Source organism: Mastigoproctus giganteus, chromosome 8 (genome assembly GCF_048544385.1).
Source record: "Mastigoproctus giganteus isolate SK-2022 chromosome 8, ASM4854438v1, whole genome shotgun sequence".
In the NCBI taxonomy this organism is placed as follows: Eukaryota; Metazoa; Arthropoda; class Arachnida; order Uropygi; family Thelyphonidae; genus Mastigoproctus; species Mastigoproctus giganteus.
Genome location: NC_143582.1, coordinates 12,717,449 through 12,742,280, shown reverse-complemented (window position 1 = coordinate 12,742,280; position 24,832 = coordinate 12,717,449). Strand labels below are relative to the sequence as shown.

The following is a 24,832-nucleotide window of genomic DNA, read 5'->3' as shown; positions in this document are numbered from 1 at the left end:
TTCTCACCAAATTTCTTTAAAATATCTCTGTAGATGTAATTGTAATTTCCTACTGAGCATTATATTTTCATCAGTTTATACTGCTCTTTTTAACATATTCAAGAAATCTATTATTTCGTTCATTCTTTTTTTTTTTTTTTTTTTTTTTGCACTTTAGCTAAGCCACATGCACATAAAGTTCCCAGTCAATTTACCTTTTTGAAACTATTTCTAAAAAGTATGTCTATACCTTCATTGTCATGCTCTACTTACAGAATAACTTAGTTCATAATTCTTGTTTGGCTTAAGCTCCTGTGTTTCCTCTTGTTTTCTGTTATGCCTATTATCCTGGTATTATATTGACCTAGTTCTGCTAATTCCACTTCTTCACTATTTAAGCTTCTAATGCTCACTGTTCCTATCATGATGACTGTTCCAGTAGCATATTTAGCAATGTTTTCTGGTTCTCTGAAAAGCATAGGAGGAACCATGTTGTCCTCAGTCCCCTACTCTGCTTATTAGGAACTGAGATGAGCTGGACGAAGTCCCATCCAGTATGTTTCTTGGGTGCAATGTCTTCCCACTGCAAGCAGGTATCAGCTTATAATTTATCAAATTTGGTCTGCCAAGTTCCATGTTTGCAGTCTATCCTCATTCGTTCAGTAGCTGGCACTAGGTTGGCTATCAACCAACCAGTTACACCATAAGACAGTAAGGAACGAATATTGGATTGGGACAATATTCAGTGTTCCCCAATAATTTTATTTTGTTTTATTATTATTATTATTTTTTTTGGTTAGTGCAACAAAATCCTCAGGCTTCCTTGCACCATAGGGATAATAATAATAAGCCTAGCTTAGGAAATGAGGGGGGGGGTCTTCTCCTGTTCCATAAAAATATATAGAAAACTAGGGAGATATTTTATTTTTATTATTTATTTAATTAATTATTCATTTTTGTTTTATTTTTTAATTTATACAGTATATATTAAGAAAAATACATTTCAAGAAGACTTCTTTCACACTGAATTTGTGTTTTAGTTCAACGTATTTCAGTACATTTAACTTTCGTGTATTTTTTTTTTTTTTTTTTTTTATGTGAACCCCAAACACGAGAGGTATTAGAACCTATAGTACTTAGTACCGTGCTTGGGTAGGAGGTTGAGAAGACAAAAGAAGATATTTGTTGACATTGGACCTGAACTTCTGTAGACTGTAATTTTCAGGATATACGTATGAAGGAAGGTTGTTCCAGAAAACGGCAGTTGAATGAAAAATGAGGAAGATGAAAAGTTGGTTCTGTGGGTTTGAAGTTGGACAGTAAATGGATGTTGGCTGGTGGCGGCACATGTTCGGACTGTTTTGAAAGAGAGAGTGGGAATTATAGAAGCCAATTCAGAAGAACAGTGCGCATGGAAGTATCTGTAAAAGAGGCATGCAGCAGAAACAGTACGTCTATGAGAAAGCGAGTGGAGAGACTCTGTTAGAGATGAATCATTAATTAACCTAACTGCCCTCTTCTGAATGGAATCAAGAAGCCTGAGAGAGGTTTTGGGGGCATCACTCCAGATGTGGGAACAATATTCCATGGCAGAGCAGATTTGAGATTTATACAGAGTGAGCAGCTGTTTGGAAGAAAAGTAACGCCGAGAGCGAAAGAGAAGACCAAGTTTATTAGATGCAGAGGAAGCAATATTTGTAATGTGCTTGTGCCAAGAGAGATTAGAAGTCAGGGTAATCCCCAAAAGAGATAGAAATCGGAGTGTCACTAAAGATAAGCATAGGAGCAGAAGACTCCTTTTTGTGAGATATAAGACAAGACTGAGTTTTAGAAGGGTTGAAATCAACTAAGTTGTCTTTGCCCCACTGGAGAATTACCTGAAGATCGGCATTTAAGGAATTGGTAGCAGATTTTCGAGAAGTTGAAGCTGATTGAGCAGGACAAGGTTTCTCAAAATGGAAAGTAGAATGCAATGTGCTATCATCGGCAAAACTATGGATAGGATTTCCAGTCAATGGAAGAAGGTCATTAATATACAAGAGGAAAAGAGTGGGGGAAAGAACTGAACCTTGGGGGACACCGGCATTAGTGGAGAAGTTAGAAGACAGAGAGCCATCTACCATCACCCTCAGTGAGCGATCACAGAGAAAACTGGATAACCAATTACTAAAAACAGTTGGCAAACCATAAGATGGAAGCTTGTTTAGAAGACCTTTATGCCGAACACGATCAAAAGCCTTTGAGATGTCAAGAGCAAATACTTGTGTTTCACCAAACCTTTCCATTGAATTAGTCCATAAATGGGTAACATAAGCCAGAATATCACCAGTGGATCGACACTGACGGAATCCATACTGGCGATCGTTGATCAGATGTTTGTTATTTGGTTTTTAGGAGCATTAGCAACTAAGGCTATATTGCTCCTGGATATGCGATGGTCATTTCCTGACCTTTCCGCATCCTCCGTATTTGGTGGTGACGGGCTCGAACCCCGGTCTAATCAAGAAGCGTGTGGTACGCACTGCTGCTCCTTCCCACCTGGCTACGGAGGCTCGTTGATCAGACGGAAGGTTTCTAGGTAGTTTAAGAGTTGGCGGTTAATTGATTTCTCCATTACTTTAGAAAGAGTAGAAGTAATTGCAATGGGACGATAATTGGATGGGAGGGATTTGTCACCCTTTTTAGGAACTGGCTGGATATGAGCAAATTTCCAAGCAGAAGGAAAAACATCTTTGGAATAAGAAAGTGAAAAAAGGCGGCAAACAATAGGAGTAAGTTCAGGAGCACAGGTTTTGAGAACAAGTGGAGAAATACCATTAGGACCTGGAGATTTCTTAGCATCAAGATTCTCCAAAATTCTTCTGACATCCTTTTGACGGAAGACCACAGGAGGCATTGAATGGAGCGTGTTTGTTGGGAATGGTGGGAGGTGTTTTACCAAGATCATTAATACATGAGCTGAAAGAAAAATGGGATGCTAGCAGGTCGGCTTTATCCTTGGCTGAAGTGACAACAGAACCATCTGGTTTGGACAGAGGTGGGAGCAGAGATGGGCAAAAGTTGCAGCCAATAGCTTTGGCAAGCGACCAGAATGCTTGGCTACCATTAGGGCAAGAAGCAAGTTTTCTACTCTTAGCCTGTTCAAATTCTAGTTTGGACTGATTAATAACTGCTTTACAATTGTTGCGAGCTTTGGCGTAGGCAGAAAATGACACTGAAGAATTATAAACAAGCCAATTACGATATGCAACATTCTTCTCTTGAACAGCCTTAGCACATTTATTGGAAAACCAAGGTCTAGATAAAGGACGAGATTTTAAAGTGGGGTGTGGGATAAAGGATTCCATTCCTGCAAGAATAATTTCACTGACACGATCTGAGCAAGTGTTGACATCAGAAGTTTTGAAACAGTAATCCGACCAAAGAAATGTTTGTTTGTTATTTGGTTTTTAGGAGCCTTAGCAACTAAGGCCATATTGCTCCGGGATATGCTGTGGTCATTCCCTGACCTTTCCGCATCCTCCGTATTTGGTGGTGACGGGTTCGAACCCCGGTCTAATCAAGAAGCGTGTGCTACGCACTGCTGCTCCTTCCCACCTGGCTACGGAGGCGTCGACCAAGGAAAAGAAGAAAAGAAATCTCGCAGGTCATCCCATTTTGCATTCTTGTAATGCCAAACAACACAAGGTTGGGAATATCCATGAGATAAAGGTTCCATTGGAGAAGAGACAATCACCAAGTTGTGATCTGAAGTGCCTAAAGGACCTCTCACTTCGACCGTGTACTTAGAAGGGTTGTTTGTGAGAAAAAGATCAAGCATGTTGGCTGTATGATTAGGATTATCCAGTATTCTTGTAGGTAAATGAACAATCTGTGCAAGGTCATTAGTAATTGCAAAAGCCTCAGCATCTCGACCTGCTGGGTCAGTGAGCCAGCTGGAGTTGTGAACATTAAAATCACCAAGAAAAATTACCTCACTGTTAGGAAAGTTGGACTGGAGAAAGTCAAGTTGCAAAGAGAGGAAGTCAAAGAGCTCCAAGTGATTGGTGGAGTTGGGAGAACGGTAGAGACAACAGATGAATTTGACACTATGAGGTAGAGAGATTTTAAGCAAGAGAAGATCAAAGAGAGGAGATTCCAAATTGCCAAGTCTCTGACAGGGAATATCAGAACGGATATATGCACAAGTACCACCTTTGAGGTGAAAGGAATCATACAGCGAATAATTTGGGCATCTGAAATGAGCAGTAGTTGAATCAACCGATAACTGAGTTTCTGTCAGAAAAAGTACATGGGGTTTGGAAGACTGCAAGTGGAAATGGACATCGTTGAGATTAGAATTGAGACCATGTATATTTGTGAAATGAATTAGGAAGTGCTTGGGAGATTTAGATCTTTTCGCAGATAAGATTGCTCTATTAGTTTGACAATTCATGGTGTATTCAATAGTAAGAAAAAGTGGGCGAGACATATTGTATGAAGTAATGAAATTTTTGGATATGGCGTACACGTGGTAAGAATATACCCAGATCCTTGACATAACGTGGCCTCGACAATGCTCCCCGCATACACACTACTCGGAATCCCTCCAGTCACTATCTGGCAGAGTAGAGGTACCAAGATTATACACTAGCTGATCCGGAAGTCTCCTAGAGAGTTACCAATAGGTTCGGTCCGGTGTACTAACTAGCAGCCGGCCTGTGAACACCGTTTTAGAGCTGTACCCTCGAAATGCAAGGAATATTGGATCTCGCCACGACGTTCGTCATAACCTCAAAAGTCATCAATCATACTGCATGATGGAAGAGATGGGGAAGGGTTGACTGGAACTTGGCTCTAGAGACTAAACATGGGTTCCAACATTTCAAGCCTCCAATAAGCAAAGTGGTGATATTTCACCGGTTGAAAATTATTAAAGAAAAGACAGAGGCCGATAACAACACACAAATTTAAATGACTATATAAGGACAGTGTAGATGCAATATGTTCCTTTATATATTAATTTAGATAATAAAGTGAAATTTCAGAATTCACAACAGATTTTTGAAAATTAAAATTCTGTTTTGTAACTACATTTAGGTTTAAATTAATTTAAATTTTTAACAATATTAACATGTTTAAATTACAAATATGAAAATAAAAATAAGTGAACTCTTCCTGCTGCTGCACCCGTCAGCAGCTTGGTCTAATGATGGGTATTGGTAAGATACCTGAAATGTGCGAATTATAGCCTTAGTTGCTAACGCGCCAATAAAACCCAAGAACCAACCTGAAATGTCACCCTAACGTACAGTAATGTAGGCGAACAGCCTAATAAACTATATTATTAATTTTCATGTGGTATAAGAGTGGTTTTAATATAATAATAATCTTAAAAATAAGTGAAATTATAAATAAATATATGATGACCACTACCTGCTTTCCCATGATTAACAGGCTTGACCCTAATGGCTCTAATGTGAAACATACAAGTTTAAGGTAAGGTGAAAATATTGCATTTTGTTTACATTATTATAGAAACAAAATTGCATAATTCCTTTCAAAAACTTTCTTACCTGCTGTACCTGAAACATGTTAAACCTTGTTACTAATGTTGGAATAAACCAATTAGAAAACATATCATCCTCCACTAATCCCAGTTTACCATGTCGACCATCTCCACAAGTGTAGAGAGTACCTTTATCTGAAATTAATTTTTAGAGATTTCAGTGTACACTTCAGTTATGAATACTGAGAGACTCCATTAATTGATATACTTGAACAGATATAATTAATTAAAAATGTAAATTAAACATCATGTAATCAAATAATGATGTACAAAATTGTGTAGTACTATAGTGTTTAATTTTGTAAATTATTATATGCAATTAATTTTAACAGCTGCTGGAAATAATTCACTTCATAAGCAGTGAAGCGTGTAATATAAATGTCCTAATTATCTTTTGGTTAATCAAAATTACCATATTTGTCAGCTTATAAGATGCTGCGGCGTGGAAGACGCACCCTAATTTTGGAACGGTAACTTTAAGAAAAAAAACTTTTGAAAAAAATTTATTGTTAATACAATGGAAATTTAAAATTCAATACAAATAAAACCCAAAAGTCAATAAAGAAAAGTATAGGATTATTACTCTTATTATTTTAGTATTATTTCAACTTTAGTTTCATTACTGACTTGATCTTCATTATTCTCAACATCATAATTATCATCATCCTCTTCACTAGTATCATTGTCACTCTCATACAATAAATGATCTTCAGTGCCATCCACTGCATTACTTATACCACATTTTTAAAAGGACTTTATCACAATTTCAGTCTTTAAAAATTTTGCCATTATTTATCAAAGTCATGTTAGCATAAGGATGTTATTTAACTTAAAAGCAAGAGGTTTCTATGTTTAATGAATGCTAATTCATTAAAAGTGCGTGAATGGGTGCTGAAGTCATGGGCACCCATTTACACACTTGTGCTATTGATGAATGTTTCATTCTTCCCGTAGGTGTCGTATCATGGTTCCCCTCTATCATCCATTTATTCCGTTGCTCCCACGTGTTATTCTTGAATGGCTTATTCACGCTGATATCTAACGGCAGTAACCGGGAAGTTAAGCCACCCGTAATTACCGCCAATTCTGTGTACATCATTTCGGCCAGTTGTTTGATGTTTTCAGTCCTATGTGCTCTAAACTGATCCCATACTAGCAGTGCATTTTTACACAATAGTCCACCAGGACGCTTGGACCAAACTTTTATAAACCAATCCTAGATACATTCTTCATCCATCTATCCCTTCGGTTGTATAAGTAGATGAATTCCATTTGGCAGTTTATCTTTCAGTAAAGTTTTTCTTTTAAAAATGAACATTGGAGGAAGTTTGGTCCCATCAGCAGAACAAGTTAAAACTGCAGTGTAGCGTGCCTTTTTGCGTCCAGTGGTTTTAATAGTTATAGATTTTTGCCCTCTCTTAGATTTAAGGTTTTATTGGATGGCACATCAAAAGTTAATGGAATTCCATCCATATTCCCGATTTGGCTAAGTTCGCAGTTGCTTCGTTTTCTAGCATTAAGGATAAATTTATAGAAATCTAATATTTTTTGTTTGTACTCAGCAAGCATTCCCTAGGCTATTCTAGTTCTTGTGCACTGAATCTTGGTGTTATTGCTTCATGAAAAGCAATAACACCAAGATTCATTTCCTTTAAAGTCATGTATCCCAATATCAGCTGCTCATTTCCATGCTTCTACTATTATCCTTTTAGTACTAACTGCAATACCCATGTCTCTAAGTTTCATTATCCAAGTTTCCTTCCAAATTTGGCCATTTAGGTGGAATTTTAAGCAGGTTGTGCTTTGTTTTATCAGCTTCTTGTAATAAAATATCCTGCTTCCTCCACTGATGAATCATCTCAGTAGGTGGTGGTCTGAAATTTCATTCTGCTACTCTGTTCCTCTGTTCTTTAGCATATTGTACTACTTTTAGCTTAAATCCAATAGTATAATTTTGCCTATTTTATGTGCCTGCCATTGATTAGGGCTTAAATGTATAACTGAAATTCACTTGTTACTCCAATAACTGTCTGGTAATTACTGAAAAGTGTACTAATGTATAGTTGCTAACTATCCGCTACTACTATGTTAACTCTCGGTTTTGCGCATGTGCTGTATTGCCACTTTTGGCTTCTAAGATGCAGGGTGATTTTTTAAGGTATTTATAAGGAAAAAAAAGTGTCTTATAAGCCGACAAATATGGTATTTAAAAACAAATATTCATAATTAACATCTTTGTAAAATAATAAGAGGAGTTTACCTCAATATTAGTACGTAGAACACTACTTCCGTATGATACTCTCCAGAAATCAAAACGAAAAAATCGAAAACTTACATTAGAGTAAAAAATAAATAATTAAAAACCAATTTAACACAATTAAAAATCAATTTAACGCAATTAAAAATCAATTTAACGCAATTAAAAATTAAAAATAATTAACGAAAATATTCAAAACGATTTTCCTTCCTGAAGCTGACAATGCTTTTTCACCGTATGTCGTGATCACGGGAATGAAAATTACCGAATAGGATTGAACCTGAAACTTAAATAGTGATTATTTGTCTTTGCGCATGCGAGTAAAGGTCCACGTATCGGAGATCAAATATGGCCACCGAACATTAACAGAATTCTCGTGTAATTTAATTTCTACGGTTTCTGCAATTAATAATCGCGTATAATTACGTTGAACATTAAGTATTTTGGCCTCGTTAAATAAAAAAGTATGTTTTTCGTTAATGGCATGAAAGGCTAATTCTGACGCTGCTGAACAAGAGAAGCACGAACTGAGGCTTCATGTCGATTTACACGAATATTCAGAGAAAATCGCGTCTAACCTTGGTAAGACGAGTCGCAATCACTGCAAGAAATGTTGTATACCAGATCATTAATTTGTGTTGCGAACGCGGAAAGAATCAAGCGATTGTTCAGTATAGCGTGTAATTTCCGTATTGGCCTGGCCACAATTTTAAATTCAGTATCTTTAAAGAATATATTAAGCTGTTTGCGCCACTGTTCAACATATGGGACAGAAATAAAGTATTTTTTGATATTACTATTGTTGGTTGGTGTTTTTTTTTTTATCCAATCCTTAGCCTGTACCCTAATTCGGTTTATTGTGGCAAGGGGATAACCCCTGTTTAAGAACCTGCTATTCGAGAGGAAACAAATAGTTAATATTTGTATTTCTAAGCCCAAAGCAGATTCCGTGGTTGAATATTTATAAGCATTTAGAAATTGATTAAAGATAATCGATCTTTTGTAGGTGAACGGATGATAGCTATTATAATGTAGAAGCATACCGGTGTTTGTAGGTTTTCGATAGATGCTAAATTGGATTTTATTCGAGTCCCAAGTAAGTGTGAAATTTAGAAAGTTTTTTAGAAATTTTTCACTTAATTAAACTGTTAGATATTAATTAAATTATTCAACTTAATTAAACTGTTAGATATTAATTAAATTATTCAACTTAATTAAACTGTTAGATATTAATTAAATTATTCAACTTAATTAAACTGTTAGATATTAATTAAATTATTCAACTTAATTAAACTGTTAGATTGTGAATTGCCTGCACCACATAGGCTTACAGTATACTGAGGTTTCCAGATGTGGGCCCACACGTTTTACTAGGACATCCAGGAACAGGAGTGATCCGTTAACCTCTTAACTCTAGAGTGAACTGGATGAACCTAGACAGGGAATTGAGATATGCTAGTAGTGTTGTTTCAGAGCCACGTGGGATGATGGTGAAGATGTCATCAATATATCTGCACATGTTGTAATAGGTACAGGTGGGTTCAGGAATATCTGTTCTTCTAATTCTTCCATGGCGATGTTGGCTACTACGGAACTAACAGGGGCGCCCATAGCAGTGCCATGTACGTGTTGGTATATGGAATCCTCGAAAGTGAAGATGCTGCTTGACAAGCACAGGTTGAGGGTGGTACAGATGTCGTCAGTAGACAGTGATGTTCTGTTTGGAAGGTTTAAGTCATTATCAAGGACCCTCTTGGTGCAGTGTATGGCCTGCCGGACAGGGATTGACGTAAATAGCGACACTACATCAAATGATGCCATAACAGCATTTTCAGAAATTGAGGTCTTTAATAAGGCGAATAAATTTGCCGCTGTTATTGACGGTGTACGTGGTATTTCCTACAAGAGGTGAGAGAAGACGTGCACTATACTTAGACAGTTCATATGTAGGTGCATTGCAGCAGGACACTAATCTTCTTGCAGTATTATACCTTGAGTCCTGTCATTAATTCACCACGCCAATTTTTGTATCATCTGCAAACTTGAACAAAAAAACTTGATATTCCTTCATCGATATTGCTAATGAATATTGAAAACAGTAAGAGCCCAGCACTAAACCCTGAAGAATTCCAATAATAACATTAATCCAAGAGTAGTGCCCATTTATAATCACTCTCTGTCTTCTGCCACTCAACCATTCTTTTATCCATAGCAGCAACTTGCCCCTAATGCTACACTATACACTATCCTAATTTGTATAGCAGTCTTTCATGTGGACAGCATTAAGTGTTACTGAAATCTAAATATATGATGAGAAAATTATTTTTTGCATCCAATTTATTTGCTACTGTGTCACAGTAGCTAATCAGGTTTCGCCACACAATATTTCTCCTAAACAAATCCATGCTGTGATTTTCATACAACTCAAATCCTGTCAAGATGATCCTGCAATACTTCCTTAACCACGGACACCGTTATTTTATTTATTTATTATTTTTTTTTTTACGAAAACTCCAAAAATGAGAGGTATTATAACCTATAATACTTAGTATTTATAGTACATACACACTACTCGAACTCCCTCCAGTCACTATCTGGCAGAATAGAGTTAGCAAGATTATACACTAGCTGATCCGGAAGCCTCCTAGACAGTTACCAATAGGTTCAGTCCAGTGTACTAACTAGTGGCCGGCCGCTAGTTAGTACACTGGACCAACAAGCAGCCAGCCTGTGAACACTGTTTTAGAGCTGTACCCTCGAAATGTAAGGAAGATTGGATTTTCATAATCTCAAAAGTCATCAGTCATACTGCGTGATGGAAGAGTTGACCAGAACTTAGCTCAGGAGACTAAACATGGGTTCCACCACTTCAAGCCTTCAATTAGCAAAGTGGTGGTATTTCACTGGTTGATGAGAGTCATCTACCACCTAGTATTGCCTGGTAACATAGAGGGGGCGGCATTCCTCCGTGTGGTGTGGGCGCCACACCTCAACCCCTGCTTATGTTGGTTCACACCTGGGTGGTCACCCACAGTGTGCTTGCACGTGGGGGTTATACCCAGGATTACTAACAGTCCCACCATCATGAAAGTACAAGCAGAGGATTTGGCTGTCACATTTTCTCTGAGTCAAGCTTATAAGTCTTTAATAATTTATTAATTTAACCACTTTGCTCAACGCTGCCCTTGACTCCACCCCCCCCCCCTCTGTGAACAGGAGAAATCTGCACATCTCCAATCCATAGTGAACTCCCCTGAATCCAAGGATGCTCTCAAAATTATGGTGCAATGCCTGCTTAACTCATTTTTTGCTACTGCTTTTAATATAACTAGACAGAGTCCATCATCGCTATGTGCTTTGTTCACTTTTACCTTTAACAATTTTTCTTCCAGTTTTTCCTTAGTTATCAAAAAATCAATTAGCTGCCAGTTATAACTTGGTGTACTATGGTATTCCCATTCCTAAAAATTTCTTTGAGGATGAATATAGATACAAAATATTTATTTATTTTATCAACAACCTGAACAGAATCATCAATAGCAATACTATTTATACAGACTGGGCCAATGTGATTCATCCCTTTCCTTCTAGTGTTAACATAAGCAAACAATTCTTTACTTTACTACTTTCCTTTATACTCTTAGCCAAAGACTTTCCATAATCCACCTTAGCTTGCCTAACACCTTTAGTAACTTGATTGCAGACTAGTTTGTACTTACTATATGTTTCTATGTTTCCTGCTAATTGATAATAATCTCACACATTTTCCTTCTCTGCCACTAGTCTTGTCAATTCATCTAACATCTATTTAGGTCTAATCCTTGACCATTATCTCTTAGTTGATATAAAAAACTTGGTAATTTCTATGATTACTTCCCTGAATGCTTCCCATTTAGAATTTGCAGTTACTAGCATCATCAGTTGATCCCACTGAAAGGAATTTAAACTGTCTAAGACCATTATAATTGGCTTTACAAATGCAAACTCCCTTCTATTTACCCTTGATTGACAGTAGTTATATCTTTTAAGTAAATCTCACATCGATACACTGTAATCCCTGTTACTTAGTAGTTCTTTTATCTGCAGATAATTAATGCATGAGGAGTCACTACTGATAATCGGATCAAGAGTATTGCTTTCTCTTATTGCCTTTCTAATATGCTGCTGTAGAAAGCAGGAATCTAATAAATCCAGAAAATTTCAGCTACTGAGTGGCCAATCCATAAGTTCCAGTCAATGCATTGAAAGATAGTATCCCATTATAAGACATTCTAATTTACTGGCTCATTCTATTTTTCTGTGTAGCTGTGCAGTTTATTCATCAGTCAATTGGCCTACAGCAGGCTTCTACTCTCAATTACATCACATTAAACTAATTCAACATTTCAGTGACTGCCCATGTCAGCTGGGAGCACTGCCTTAGGCATATCCTGTCTGTCCTTCTTGTATATATTGTACCGAACATATTCAAATTAGCAAGCCCTTATATTCAAATGGCACCATGTTTCCAATAACCTTACAATGTCTGCATTTGATGAGGTAACCATTAGTTCAAAGTCATCACATCTGTTTACTACACTCCTAGTGTGGTACAAGCTAATCTATACATATATAGATTAGCATTCGTAGAGGCACACGATGCAAGAAAGCAAGCTTATGTAGCATCAGCCAAAAAAAGCTCCGATTTCCCCCCTCCATTCGTTCCAAATACCTGTCCAGTTTAGGCTATCAACTATCACAACAAAAGATGGAAGTCTGTTCCACCAATCAACCACCCGCTGGCTAAAGGCAAATTTTCGCACATCTATCCTACATCTGTCTTTCCTCAATTTGAATTTATGCCCTCTCAGGTGATTATTCTGAGCAAGAGGAAGAATCCCATCAGCATTGAGCTTACTCAAACCATTCAAAGCTTTATACACCTCAATCACCTCGCAGGTGCCTAGTCTCCAAACACAGTAATCTGCAAAACTTAAGCCTTTCTTCGTAAGAGTAACCCTTTGTTCCATTCACTAATCTTGTTGCCCTTCTCTGTACTCGTTCCAACAGCTCTACATCATTCTTGGTGTAGCTTTGCTCCGGGCCATATTGCTCCGGGAATATGCGGTGGTCATTCCCTGACCTTTCCGCATCCTCCGTATTTGGTGGTGACGGGCTCGAACCCCAATCTAATCAAGAAGTGTGTGCTACGCACTGCTGCTCCTTCCCACCTGGCTACGGAGGTGCTGTATAGCTTTGTATACAGTACTCAAGATGTGGCCTGACCATCGCCTTATACAAGGGGATAATCACCTCCTTATCCCTGCTAGAAAAATTCCTGTATATCATTGACAAGACACCATGAGCTATTCTTGCAGACCATCTGCACTGCTCAGAAAACTTCATATCTGCCTGCACAATTACCCCCAGGTCCTTTTCATTCTCTACCACTGTCAGTGTAGTGCGACAGAGTTGATACGTTACTTTGGGTTACTGCTTCCCATATGTACAAAGGGTACTAGGAAAGTTTTGCAATACAGCTTTGTTTATTTAATTTTTTCAAAGTAATTTCCTCTACATTCAATACACCTCTCCATCCTCCGAAACCAATCTTTAAACCAGTTCTGCCAAGTTTCACTAGGGAGTAAAGCACACTCGTTGTCCCAAGCCCGTAGAAGGTCCTCATCACTGGAAAACCGCCTCCCTTTTAGCTTTTCACATGCGGGAACAGTGCAAAGTCGCAGGGAGCAAGGTCTGGCCTGTACGGAGGGTGCTCGAGAAGTTTCAGTCCTGTCGTGGTCAAATATTCGGTGCAGGCTTTGGCGCGGTTAGCTGGAGCATTATCGTGATGGAGGTACCAGGTGTCCATTCTTGACTTTGGCCGCAGGTTCTTCATAGATCCAATGACTTTAGGCAGGCATTGTTCAGTATACCACTTAGCTGTGACTGTCTTCTGCGTGTCCAAAACGACACGTTCCACAATTCCACTCGATTTGAAAAATACATCTATCATTTTCTTCTTTACAGATCGGGATTTTCTGACAATTACGGGTGTGTCGTCATCAAAGACTCAAACTTTGTTTTGAGCCTTGGTCGGCAGATCGTAATAGTACAGCCAAGTCTCGTCACCTGTCACGATGTTGTTCACATACCGAGATTGTCCCTTATCAAACTTTTTTAACATCTCCCGGCACCAAGTCACACGTCGTGTCATCTGCTCTTCAGTCAGTTGATGCGGCACCCAGAGAGAACAAAGTTTCTTCACGTGCAAATGATCTTGCAGAATCGAACGAATTGCTGGTGCATTTAGGCCCAAAGTATCCTCTATCTGTTGGTAGGTCACTCGCCTGTTTTCGTCAAGCATTTTCCTCACAGCAGTAACGTTTTCCTCCGTAACTGACGTTCGTGGCCTTCCCGGCCTCTCCGAATCCTCCAGAGTGAAATTTCCCCTTTGGAATTCTCTATACCACCTGAATATCGTTGTACGATGTGGACAATCATCATCTAGTGCAAGAGTCATTTCTTCTAAGCACTGGTCTATGGTTAAACCACGCACGAAATTATACCGCAAAACTGTCCTTATCTCATTTCGTGACTACGATGCCATCGCAAGCACTTTACACTCTCACTACTAATGAATAACTGAGCCCATCGACTTGGCGCGGCGGCTACTATGCACGTATGAACATGTCTCAACATGCAGCAACAAGCAGCTTCCTGTGATTCATTGTTGCGTCATATTGCAAAACTTTCCTAGTACCCTTTGTAGTACTTTACATTTGTCAATGTTAAACTTCATTTGCCACCTCTCAGCCCATCTGCTCAACTTTTCTAGATACTATTTCAGCAGCGTACTCTCATTAGTGTCCTTAACAACCTTGCCAACCTTCGTATCGTCTGCAAACTTGGACATTAAGCTTGATATACCATCATGAATGTCATTTATAAATACAGAAAACAACAATGGACCCAACACTGAACCCTGAGGGACTCCACTAATAACATTAGTCCACGATGGGCAGTGACCATTGATTACCACTCTCTGTCTTCTCCCACTCAACCATCCCTTTATCCATAGCAGCAATTTGCCTCCAATGCCACACTGCTCCAATTTGTGCAACAGTCTTCCATGTGCAACAGTATCAAAAGCCTTTCTAAGACCCAAATATATGATATCAAAGTTATTCCCTGCATCCAGTTGTGTGCTTTGTGACCACACCCTAGTATCCAATCAAATTGGTCAGACAAGACTTCCCTTTAACAAACCCATGCTGTGTCCGAGCTATAACTGAAGTCTTGTCTAGATGATCCTACAGTGCTTCTTTAACCAGTGCCTCCATTAATTTTCCTGGAACGGAAGTTAAACTCACAGGTCTATAATTACTTGTGTCAGCCTTTGATCCTCCTTTGTGAATTGGGGTCACATTTGCACATCTCCACTCCATGAGTACCTCCCCTGAGTCCAAGGAAGCTCTCACAATTATGGCTAAGAGTTTGCCTACTTCCTTTGCTGCCTCCTTTAATATAACTGGATAGATCCCATCCACCCCAGGTGCCTTTCTTGTGTTTATCTTCAACAATTTCTCCTCCACTTTCCTCTCAGTTATTACAAAATCATCTAGATCACTGCCAGAGTTTAGTTCACCTCTGGCATTCCCCTTCCTGAATAACTCCTCATGTGTGAATGTAGATGCAAAATACTCATTTAGTTTGTTAGCTACCTGAGCAGGATCATCAACAGTTGAATCATCGATATCCAGTGGACCAATCTGATTCATCCCCTTCCTTCTAGAGTTTACATAGGTAAAGAACTCTTTGCTGTTTTTCTTTGTATCCTTTGCCAAAGATTTCTCATAATCTGCCTTTTCTTGCCTAACCTCCTTTGTGACAGACCAGCTTATATCTATCCATGTCACCCATTAATTTATATGTATCCCATGCATTTTTCTTCTCTGCCATATGTCTCATTAGTTCATCTGACATCCATTTAGGCCTAAACCTTGAACAATATTTCTTAGTTGGTATGTAAAGCCTAGTAGCTTCCAAGATTAATTCTTTGAATGGTTCCCGTTTTGAATTTGCTGTTGGCAACATCAGTTGGTCCCACCATATAGAATTTAAATACTGTCTCAGACCTCCATAGTCGCCTTTACAAAAGCAAAAACCCTTCCCTTTACCTTGATGGTAGTTACCTCTTTGAGAAAATCCCACTTCAGCACACTATGTTCACTGCCACCTAGTGGTTCCTTTATCTGCAGATTCTAGATGTAGAGAATACTACTGTATCAAAAAAAAAAATGTAACTGGTTTTATTTTACACATTTTTTTTGCAATATATTTTAATTCTGAGGCAATTTAATCTTTAACAATAATTTCACTCCAGTGTTGGTAATAAAGAACATATTATTAAGGATATAAAATAAGAATGCATTAATATTTTAAAGCATTTACATAAAAAGTTTTTATTTTTAAAAATTTCAAAATTCCATGAAATAACTCACTAAGCCCAACTGCTATGAACTGCAAGAACTGCAGCAAACTCACTACAGAATGGGCTAAAAAAAAATCTACTTTTGTTTTTATTTCAGCAATAATCACTAAGTCAGAGGAATTTACAATTAATTACTTTGACAATGAGTATAGTCTTTAATTTATTTAGCAGTCATGTGGACTTCATCCACAATCCACTAAAATTTGTGTACATTACTACACACTCACACTTGACCAATCAGCTATGGTGGGCCATTAGTTACACAAAAAGCGAATTTGTGTTTGAATAAATTTGTTCTGTTATCTTAAATGCAAAGTAATCTGTCATGCCCATAAAAAAAAACTATGCAAAATGTTTAGCAAAGCAGAGTTAAGAATACAAACCTGTTAAAAAGGCTGTGTGACTTTCTCCACTGCTAACCCTTGCTACCTTCATGCCTTCTAAAAAGCTTATTTGATGTGGGGTATATGCTTCCAAAATTTTAGTTCCTAAACCTAACTGTCCAAAGCTTCCATCTCCAAAGCTATAAGCTTCGCCTTGTGCTAAAACAAATGTTTTGAGTAAATTTTAATTTCCAATAAAAAAAATAACACTGGTATATATACAAGTAAGTCAAAGGTGACTAAATATTCTATAATTTATTCCATAATAGGACAAATTGTATGTGGTATTTTAACAAATATGTTACTGGAATCATGCAAGATTTATATTGGCATACAACCAATAATTTTCATAATTTTTTTCAAAGATAATTTACATAACTGTATAAAACTTGAGTTTACCTGTAAGTACAATTGTGTGACTTCCTCCACAAGACACCCAAACTACTTTTCCAGCTATTCCATGAACTTGCTGGGGCTTGTTTGCCCTTTTAAGCAGAGATTCAGTAAGGCCCAACTTGCCACCTTCACTTTCACCAAATGTGTAAACTTTTCCATCAACTAAAGTAAAAAAAAAAATTAAAACTTCCGCAAGTTTTCTAAAAGATTTTATAAGAATTATTAACTAAATAACTATCATAGTTCCTTACTTTTTAAATTTCATTTAAAATAACTTTTATTAGGTAAATAAAAAGGAGAGAACAACTCTATATGGCCAAGTTAAAAAATGTTTAATTAGCAAAAGCAATTAAATTATTCTCACATTACAAACTTGGGGACTATTGCAATTGGTTCCCAGTTATAAAAAAGTCTTGAAAAAAATTATAGTTAATGCCTTCACATTATAGCAAAATTATCATAATAAGCAATTCTTTATTTAAACCTGTAGTAAGGAACCTCAATATTTTAAACACCGTTTCCTCTTCTTACAATATGTTTTCCGTCATGAAACTAATGCCTAGATACAATTAGAGAAGAATTTCTTTGGTTGCTTGCTGTGACACTCGTGCACCTGAGACAATAAATCAATTGCTGTTACATGCTGTGTTGCTCAGTATGAAGCTGATGGGGATGATTTCTTAGATTGCATAGTAAAGGGGAAAAATAATGTGTATATCACTTTCAGCCCTGTAAGTAATTGAGCCAGTAAAAAGTGTGGCATTATTCCAGGCTGCCCAAAGAAAGAAATTCTGAGCTAAGCCATTTGCAGGAAAGGTGGATTTGGGACAAAAATGGGGTTACTTTGGATTAATAAGAAGAGGAGAACAACTATCAGCAGTTCTTCATAATATGATATCCTTATATGCAAAGTTTGCAATCTGGACCAACTCATCAACAGTCAGTCTCAAAAGAGGTTTGTTTACAGCATAACAATGCTCATGCTACTGTTGACACCATCCAAGATCTACATTTGGAAGTGCTACTGCACCCATTGCATTCCATTAACTTGGCATCAAGTGATTTTCATATTTTTGGACCATTTAAAGAGGTGTTGAGAGGATAGCACATCTATTCCAATAGTGAGATCCATGAATGGCTCAGCAAGCAAGCAAGCAAGCAACCAACCAAAGAAATTCTTCTCTGATGGAGAAATTCTTCCAGGAATTAGTTTCACAGTGAAAGATGGGTATAGCAGGAGGTGACTAAGATGAAAAATAATGATGTTCCTAACCACAGGTTGGAATAGAGAGGTAGACTTTAATCCAACTTTAGCTATTTAACTTTTGCCATTTTCATCTGAACTGCATCTGAAAAGATACTAATTTGGGAAAACATCTTGCAAGGGAAATTATAATTTTTATTTTTATAATTTTATCTGGGAAGCAGTTATCATTTTCTCTACAATTATCAGAACTTTCTCTTTGAATGAGTTACTGAAACATAACAATTATCCATTTTACCTGGAATGAGAAATTTTTTAGTTTACTTCATTTTGTTACATCTATGACAAGTCCCACAAACTAATTCTTAATTAGTTTACCTGTGACAAAACTTGAATGATAATAGCCTGCATCTATGCAAATAGATCCAATGTCCATTTTCAACTCAGTCGGAATAATACATTCCTGAATGTCTCCCAAACCTAGTTGTCCTTCACTGCTACTTCCCCAAAGATAAATTATTCCTTTATCTAAAAAAATAAATAAATAAAATAAAATTCTTGAGAGAAAAGATTTAATGACTCTAAAATCAATTTTAATAACCTTTAACACGATGTTCTTAAAGTTATATCTATATTATTATTATTATTACTGAATTCACTTATTGAACTGTTAAAATGTATTAAAAAATAACAGGAGTATATTACAAACAACAGGGAGTATTACAAATAATATAATGACATAATTAACCACTACTATGCAATTTAATTTCGTGTGTATTTTACATAATGTTTCTTCTCTTTCTTCACTTTCTCATTTATTGGGCACTCCCCTTTTGGAATATTTAATTCAAACGTACCTAACTAATGCAATATCCTCTTATTCATGGAAAAACCTTGATACACGCAAGTAGTAGTAGTGGCATGTGATGCAAGAAAGCAAGTGTATGAGCTTATGCAGCATCAGCCAAAAAAAAAATTTCACATCATTCCCTCCAAATGCCTGTCCAGTTTCTCCTTAAATTTATTTAACCTATCAACTTCCACAACGACAGATGGAAGTTTGTTCCAGCAATTAACCACCCGCTGGCTAAAGGCAAATTTCCGCACATCTATTCTATATCTATCTTTTCTTAATTTGAATTTATGCCCCCCTTAGGTTTGTAATCTGAACAAGTGGAAGGATCCCATCAGAATTCAGCGTGCTTAATCCATTCAAGGCCTTATACACCTCAATCAGATCACTGCGCAGGTGCCTAGTCTCCAGCTGCTGCAATTTGCAGAACTTAAGCCTCTCTTGGTAAGAGGATCCCTTCATTCCCCTCAGTTTTGAAACACAAAATTAAAACTACAATTTTCAGTCCCTAAATTTGACAGTGTTCTAAGAACATTGCTGTCAAGTGAAACTAAATACATTTGAAGCAGTGTATTTGCATATCTTATATTTTATAATCCCTTTGTATAAATTTTCTTTATGGTAAAAATGCCATTCTGTTGCTGTTTGAAAGGAACAGAATGGCACTTTGACTTCAGTCCAGCTCTGACATATGTCTGAATTTACCATCAAAATAATTTGTTTATTAATTCAACCTCTTTCTTCTGCTTGTTCAACTTACTTTCCATTAATTTATATTTTATCTATTTGTGCTTTGTTTCTGTACTAAAATTTACTACTATAGCACATAGACTCTTGCTGAATGATAAAAACTGTAGACAAGTGTACTTAACATTTTATGTAACTTTATATCTGTAGAAATACCTTCTCTCTGTACAATTATGTTGGTATAGAATTTAAAATTTTACCTTGCAATTAATTTTGTTTATATAAACATGTTTTGCATGTGATCATTTTAGTTTTGGTATGCAGCAGAAGAGTCTGTCTCAACTACTAATCCATGATAGTGCTGTAAGCAGGATGTGATACAATATACAAGGTTTGACAATTCAGTTCCAGGACAGAGTCAATTCAAAGACAACCATATATCAGGAGAGAAAAAAAAATAATAAAAAACTTTTAATAGTTTTCAGAGTAATTGTCTTGAGCAGTCACATACTTATGAGATTGCAAGTAGAAATGTTTTTAAAATGCATTTAAAATGACCACAACCAATTCTTTTGTTGCATTTCTTTAAAAATCTTCTACATTGTCAAATTATTATCCTTCCAGCACAGATTTGATTTGGGGGATGAGAAGTAGTCTGAGGAAGATAAATCAGGAAAATGGGGGGGGCAAGCTCCAAAAACCTATATTTTGTCAAATCGCCTTGATAATCAGAGCATATTGCAGCCTAACATTGTTGTGCAAAGGGAATCGGCACCTTTCCTCAAAACTGAGGCCTTATTTAATTATTTTCTTTTTGGGGAAGGAAAAAAATTTACATGTCTCAGAGAGCATGTTCAAAACACCATGGCTGATCACCTTTTATGTTCAAATTGAGCAAGGAGGAATCATGAATAGCAGTATTAATGATTTCTTCCATTTATCCCAAATCTTCTGTACGAATTGCAAATTGTTTCTCTGTTAATGTGAATCTGTTCTTCCATTATCCATAGTCATTCAATGATCAGACACAATTAATGTTCAAATTTTTTTAACCATTTCCGAAGTTCAAAGTGTTGCTGGATATCCTCACAGCCATCCGAAAATCTTGCAAGCCAGTGAAAGATAAAATGCTGTTACCATATACTTACCTTACCAGTTTTTAAGTTGTCACACTTTTCCTCAACTTGAAACAAAATTTAATGTTTACTCTTTGTTCTATCATAACACACTACCTTGAACAACACAACAGCTCTAATGCAACTTATAATATTCAAATTATTTGGCGCCTCCGTAGCCAGGTGGGCAAGAGCAGCAGTGCATAGTCACACGCTTCTTGATTATACCGGGGTTCGAGCCCATGACCACCAAATACTATTAAATACTATTAGTTGCTAATGCTATTAAAAACCAAATAACAATAACAATCAAATGATCTTGTAGAGGGAAGTAATTACTTAAGTCAGCTGCCATAGCAGGCTGTAACATGTGCTTTGACATAAGTGCAATGGACTTAGTTCTGGAATTTAATTGTCCAACCTAGTACACAGAAACTGGAAGCTATTAAAGAGCTCCAAGGAGAGACAAAAAAAAAAAAAGAATGCAGAAGTGGTATGCATTATTAGATACTTGCAATGAGATATTTTGCTCGCAAACCCAGTATCTGGACCTCTAATTGTATGTATGCATGCACAGAAAAGAAAATGTGCAATGAAGTTTAGATAGCTATTATGTTAAATAAATATTTACAATTATAATGATATCCATTATAACAGCTCATTTTATATCACAAAATTAGGTATGGAAAAAATTTTGGATCAATCTGTGGAACACCATTTGAAAGACAGCAGAATTCCTATATGAAGAAGGCTACACAATCGAAAGTTTTAAATAAGGTACTTTTCTACATATATTTCAAGTCAATATCTATAGAAGTCAAGATAAGAGCTTTCTTCTAAAAGAATAAATTTTTCTAAAATGATATGTGCTTGACATCAGTCACAAAAATTAACCATTTTCATGGGGAAATAGTTTCCCATTCATTTTATATTAAACAAAAAATACTTTTGCAACTTTACAACATTACAATTTTGCAACATTACAAACTACAAATCATTAATACAAATTTATTTCAGTTAAATTAAGAAGTTCAGTGAGAATACTGCATTACCTGTAAGAGCCATAGAATGTTCAGCACCACCAGAAAGCATCTTTATATTTACACCTTCCAATCCTTGTATCATGACTGGTTTAGTGACAACTGTCTGATCTCCTGATGATCCCAACTGATATTCGCTGTTGGCACCAAAACCATAAACATGGCCTGAATCTGCATTGGAATCATTTAGTTAAAAACAAAATGGGCTTCAGCACTATCCTAAAGCATAAAACATTGTTATTAAAAGGGTGTGTGCCATTTAAATAGTGTTTTATAAGGGACATTACAAATAAATGACAATATAATTGTTATAACAACAGCGTCACAACCTAAATGATCAATACTCCAGTGAAAGCAATCTGTTCCTACCTATTAAAAACAGGTGTTAAATTCTTAATAAAATAATTTAAATGTCCATGACACAAACTTGAAACCACTTCGGGGTGATAGAGGATCTTCAAGTTTTTATTCACCAACCGGAAAACATATGCACTGTAGTAGATGGCAGCATAATTGCAAAAATTATCATGGAGGAATTTACTAATAAAATTTCATCCTTTTTGGTTTTGTCATCAATCGACAGCTTGTATGTGAGCCGTAACATGTATGGCTTCATCCTCAGACGGCAACTTAATGCTCTGCACACTGCTGACGTTGTGTTAAGATCACAACTGGCACATATGGATTTCTCTGAGCTTTGCATAAACTTCCTCCACTGCACCCTCACTGACTTTTTGTTCAGCCACCACCTTTGTCAGGATGACTATGCAAACAGGCATCGTCATCAATTTTCTGTACCAGAACTATGTCCACTTCATTTTAAACCATGTTCACAATTTATGCATAACAGCAGTGGCAGACTGCAGCACATTGAACCAAAGCTTTGCATTGCACCTTTTTTGTAGTTGGTAAATTTTTCCATGATTAGAGTTCTATAATTATGTTGCCATCTGCTGCAATACACACATTTTACTGTTGGTGAATAAAAACTTAAAGATATCTTCTATCACATGGAAGTCATTTCAGGCTTGTACATGTATTCTGTTTTACAAAATAACTTGCTAGTGTTTTATAAGGGACATTTGTGGATGCCATGTGCGTGCGCACACACACACTTTTACGGTAACACACGTGTGGTTTTTTTTTTGGTAGTTGTTGGCACATAGGCTTCTGTGGCCATAATGCACCTCCCAAGGTTTTTGCAGTACTTTGATCCAAGACCGAGGCAGGAATCGAACCTGCGACCTTTGGGTTGCCAGGCAGGCACTTTACCCACCCAGCTAGCCCGGTCGGCCCACACGTGCGTGTGTACACACATTTGTGTTACCGTAAAAGCCTGAAATCCAGTAAAACTTAAAATTTACCAATTCTTCTTGGTAAAAGTCAACAAATCTCCATCCCTCTTGGTTTTGTATAAAATATTTATTCACCAACCGGAAAATATAGTAAATCCTATCATAATTTGATAGGATTTACTATATTGTGTTGGTAAAAGTCTAAAAATATCAACACTTTTCACTTTATTTTTTCCACTTTTGCTGCTTTGATCCAATAAATCCTAGCATTTTCAAGTCTGTTTTGGTCAAAGGATAATGAAGCTGATTTAAAAAAAAAAAAAAATTCACAATAACTTTTTTTTTTTTTAGAAAGTTGTCTTCACAAATTTTAGTGTATTATAGAAACAAAAATCATAAAGAGATATTTTTTAATACCTTATAAGTCTCCATGGCTCTTCTAATTATACACCATGTTAAATGATCTGTACAAACATTTCTTGCCGAATAATTTTTGTGTGCAATTGCATCTTTGGAATCCTGTGAGACAGATGTCTCACAGCAATGCTTAAGCTAATTTCACTGAATATTACATCCTCAAAAGATTATTCATAACAGCGCAAAAAGAGAAGCAATGATAATTTCTCGGTTCATTGGTTTTTTTCAATTAAAAAAAAGGGGGGGGCAGGGGAGATCTATCTACTATCCCAAAAGGTTGGGGACAGCACGTATTATTTCCCCATGTTATATATTCACTGCAAAGACATATCTCACCATTGTTGCATATTCACCACACAGATATATCTCCCCACATTACATATTCACTAAACAGTATGTCCTTTTTTGCACTGTCCAATTATCTCTTTTCATATTTTTAAATAAGGGCATTGGGGAGAGGATTTCACTAAATTTGGACTATAATGGCTATGTTATCCGGACAACCTTGTGGGGGGATAACAGATATCTCCCCCAATGCCCTAGTTTAAAAATTGAAAAAGACATAATCAAACCAGGTGAAAAGGAAGCAATGATAATTTTCTTCTTCATTCATTTTTCCTGATAGGGAAGACATATTTGCTATCCCCACAAGGCTGTCTGGTTACTAACATATTCACTATGTTTTGAATATAGCGAATATCCCTCCTTATGCTGTTGTTTAAAAACTAGTAAAGATATAATCAGTAAGTAAAGGGAAGCAATGACAATTTCCTGCTCCATTCATAACACATTTCAATTTTTAAACAAGACATAAGGGAAAATCTCTTATCCCTGCAAAGTTGCCTAGATAATGCATTCACTATATTTAGAGTACCTAATATACAGTACTTCAATTCATAACGAAAAAAAATTTGCAAATGTGATTATTAAATGGACTTTTATCAATGTGAACTATTAAATACTAGGATTAGTAGGTCTCAGCAGCAACAGTATGGAATAATGTGTTGCTATTTTTGTCTTTTAGCAAATCACTTTGGTAAAAGTCTGAATTTCAGACTTTTAACAAATTCTGAATTTCAGACTTTTAACAACGGAAACTGAATTGGTAAAAGCAATGAAAACAGATACTTTTTTGGAGGGCAGTATGTGCATATTAGTAAATCCTAGGATATATCATATTTTGGGCTC

At 36.6% G+C, this 24,832-nt stretch overlaps 1 protein-coding gene across 2 annotated transcripts in view; it reads right to left on the bottom strand.

Moving 5' to 3' along the window:
- The window catches only part of LOC150081261 (X-linked retinitis pigmentosa GTPase regulator-like), a 104,486-nt gene that overhangs the window by 60,793 nt on the left and 18,861 nt on the right, over positions 1–24,832 (bottom strand). For both annotated transcript variants that reach the window (XR_016547257.1, XM_090378992.1), the window contains exons 5-9: positions 21,945–22,103; positions 18,616–18,765; positions 17,037–17,195; positions 16,638–16,796; positions 5,535–5,662 (exon numbers count right to left, since the gene is read on the bottom strand). Coding sequence is in view for 1 of the 2 variants with exons in the window: in XM_090378992.1 (XP_090235118.1) it covers positions 5,535–5,662; positions 16,638–16,796; positions 17,037–17,195; positions 18,616–18,765; positions 21,945–22,103 (755 nt within the window). In the remaining variant the exon portion in view is untranslated. The remainder of the gene's footprint in view (positions 1–5,534; positions 5,663–16,637; positions 16,797–17,036; positions 17,196–18,615; positions 18,766–21,944; positions 22,104–24,832) is intronic.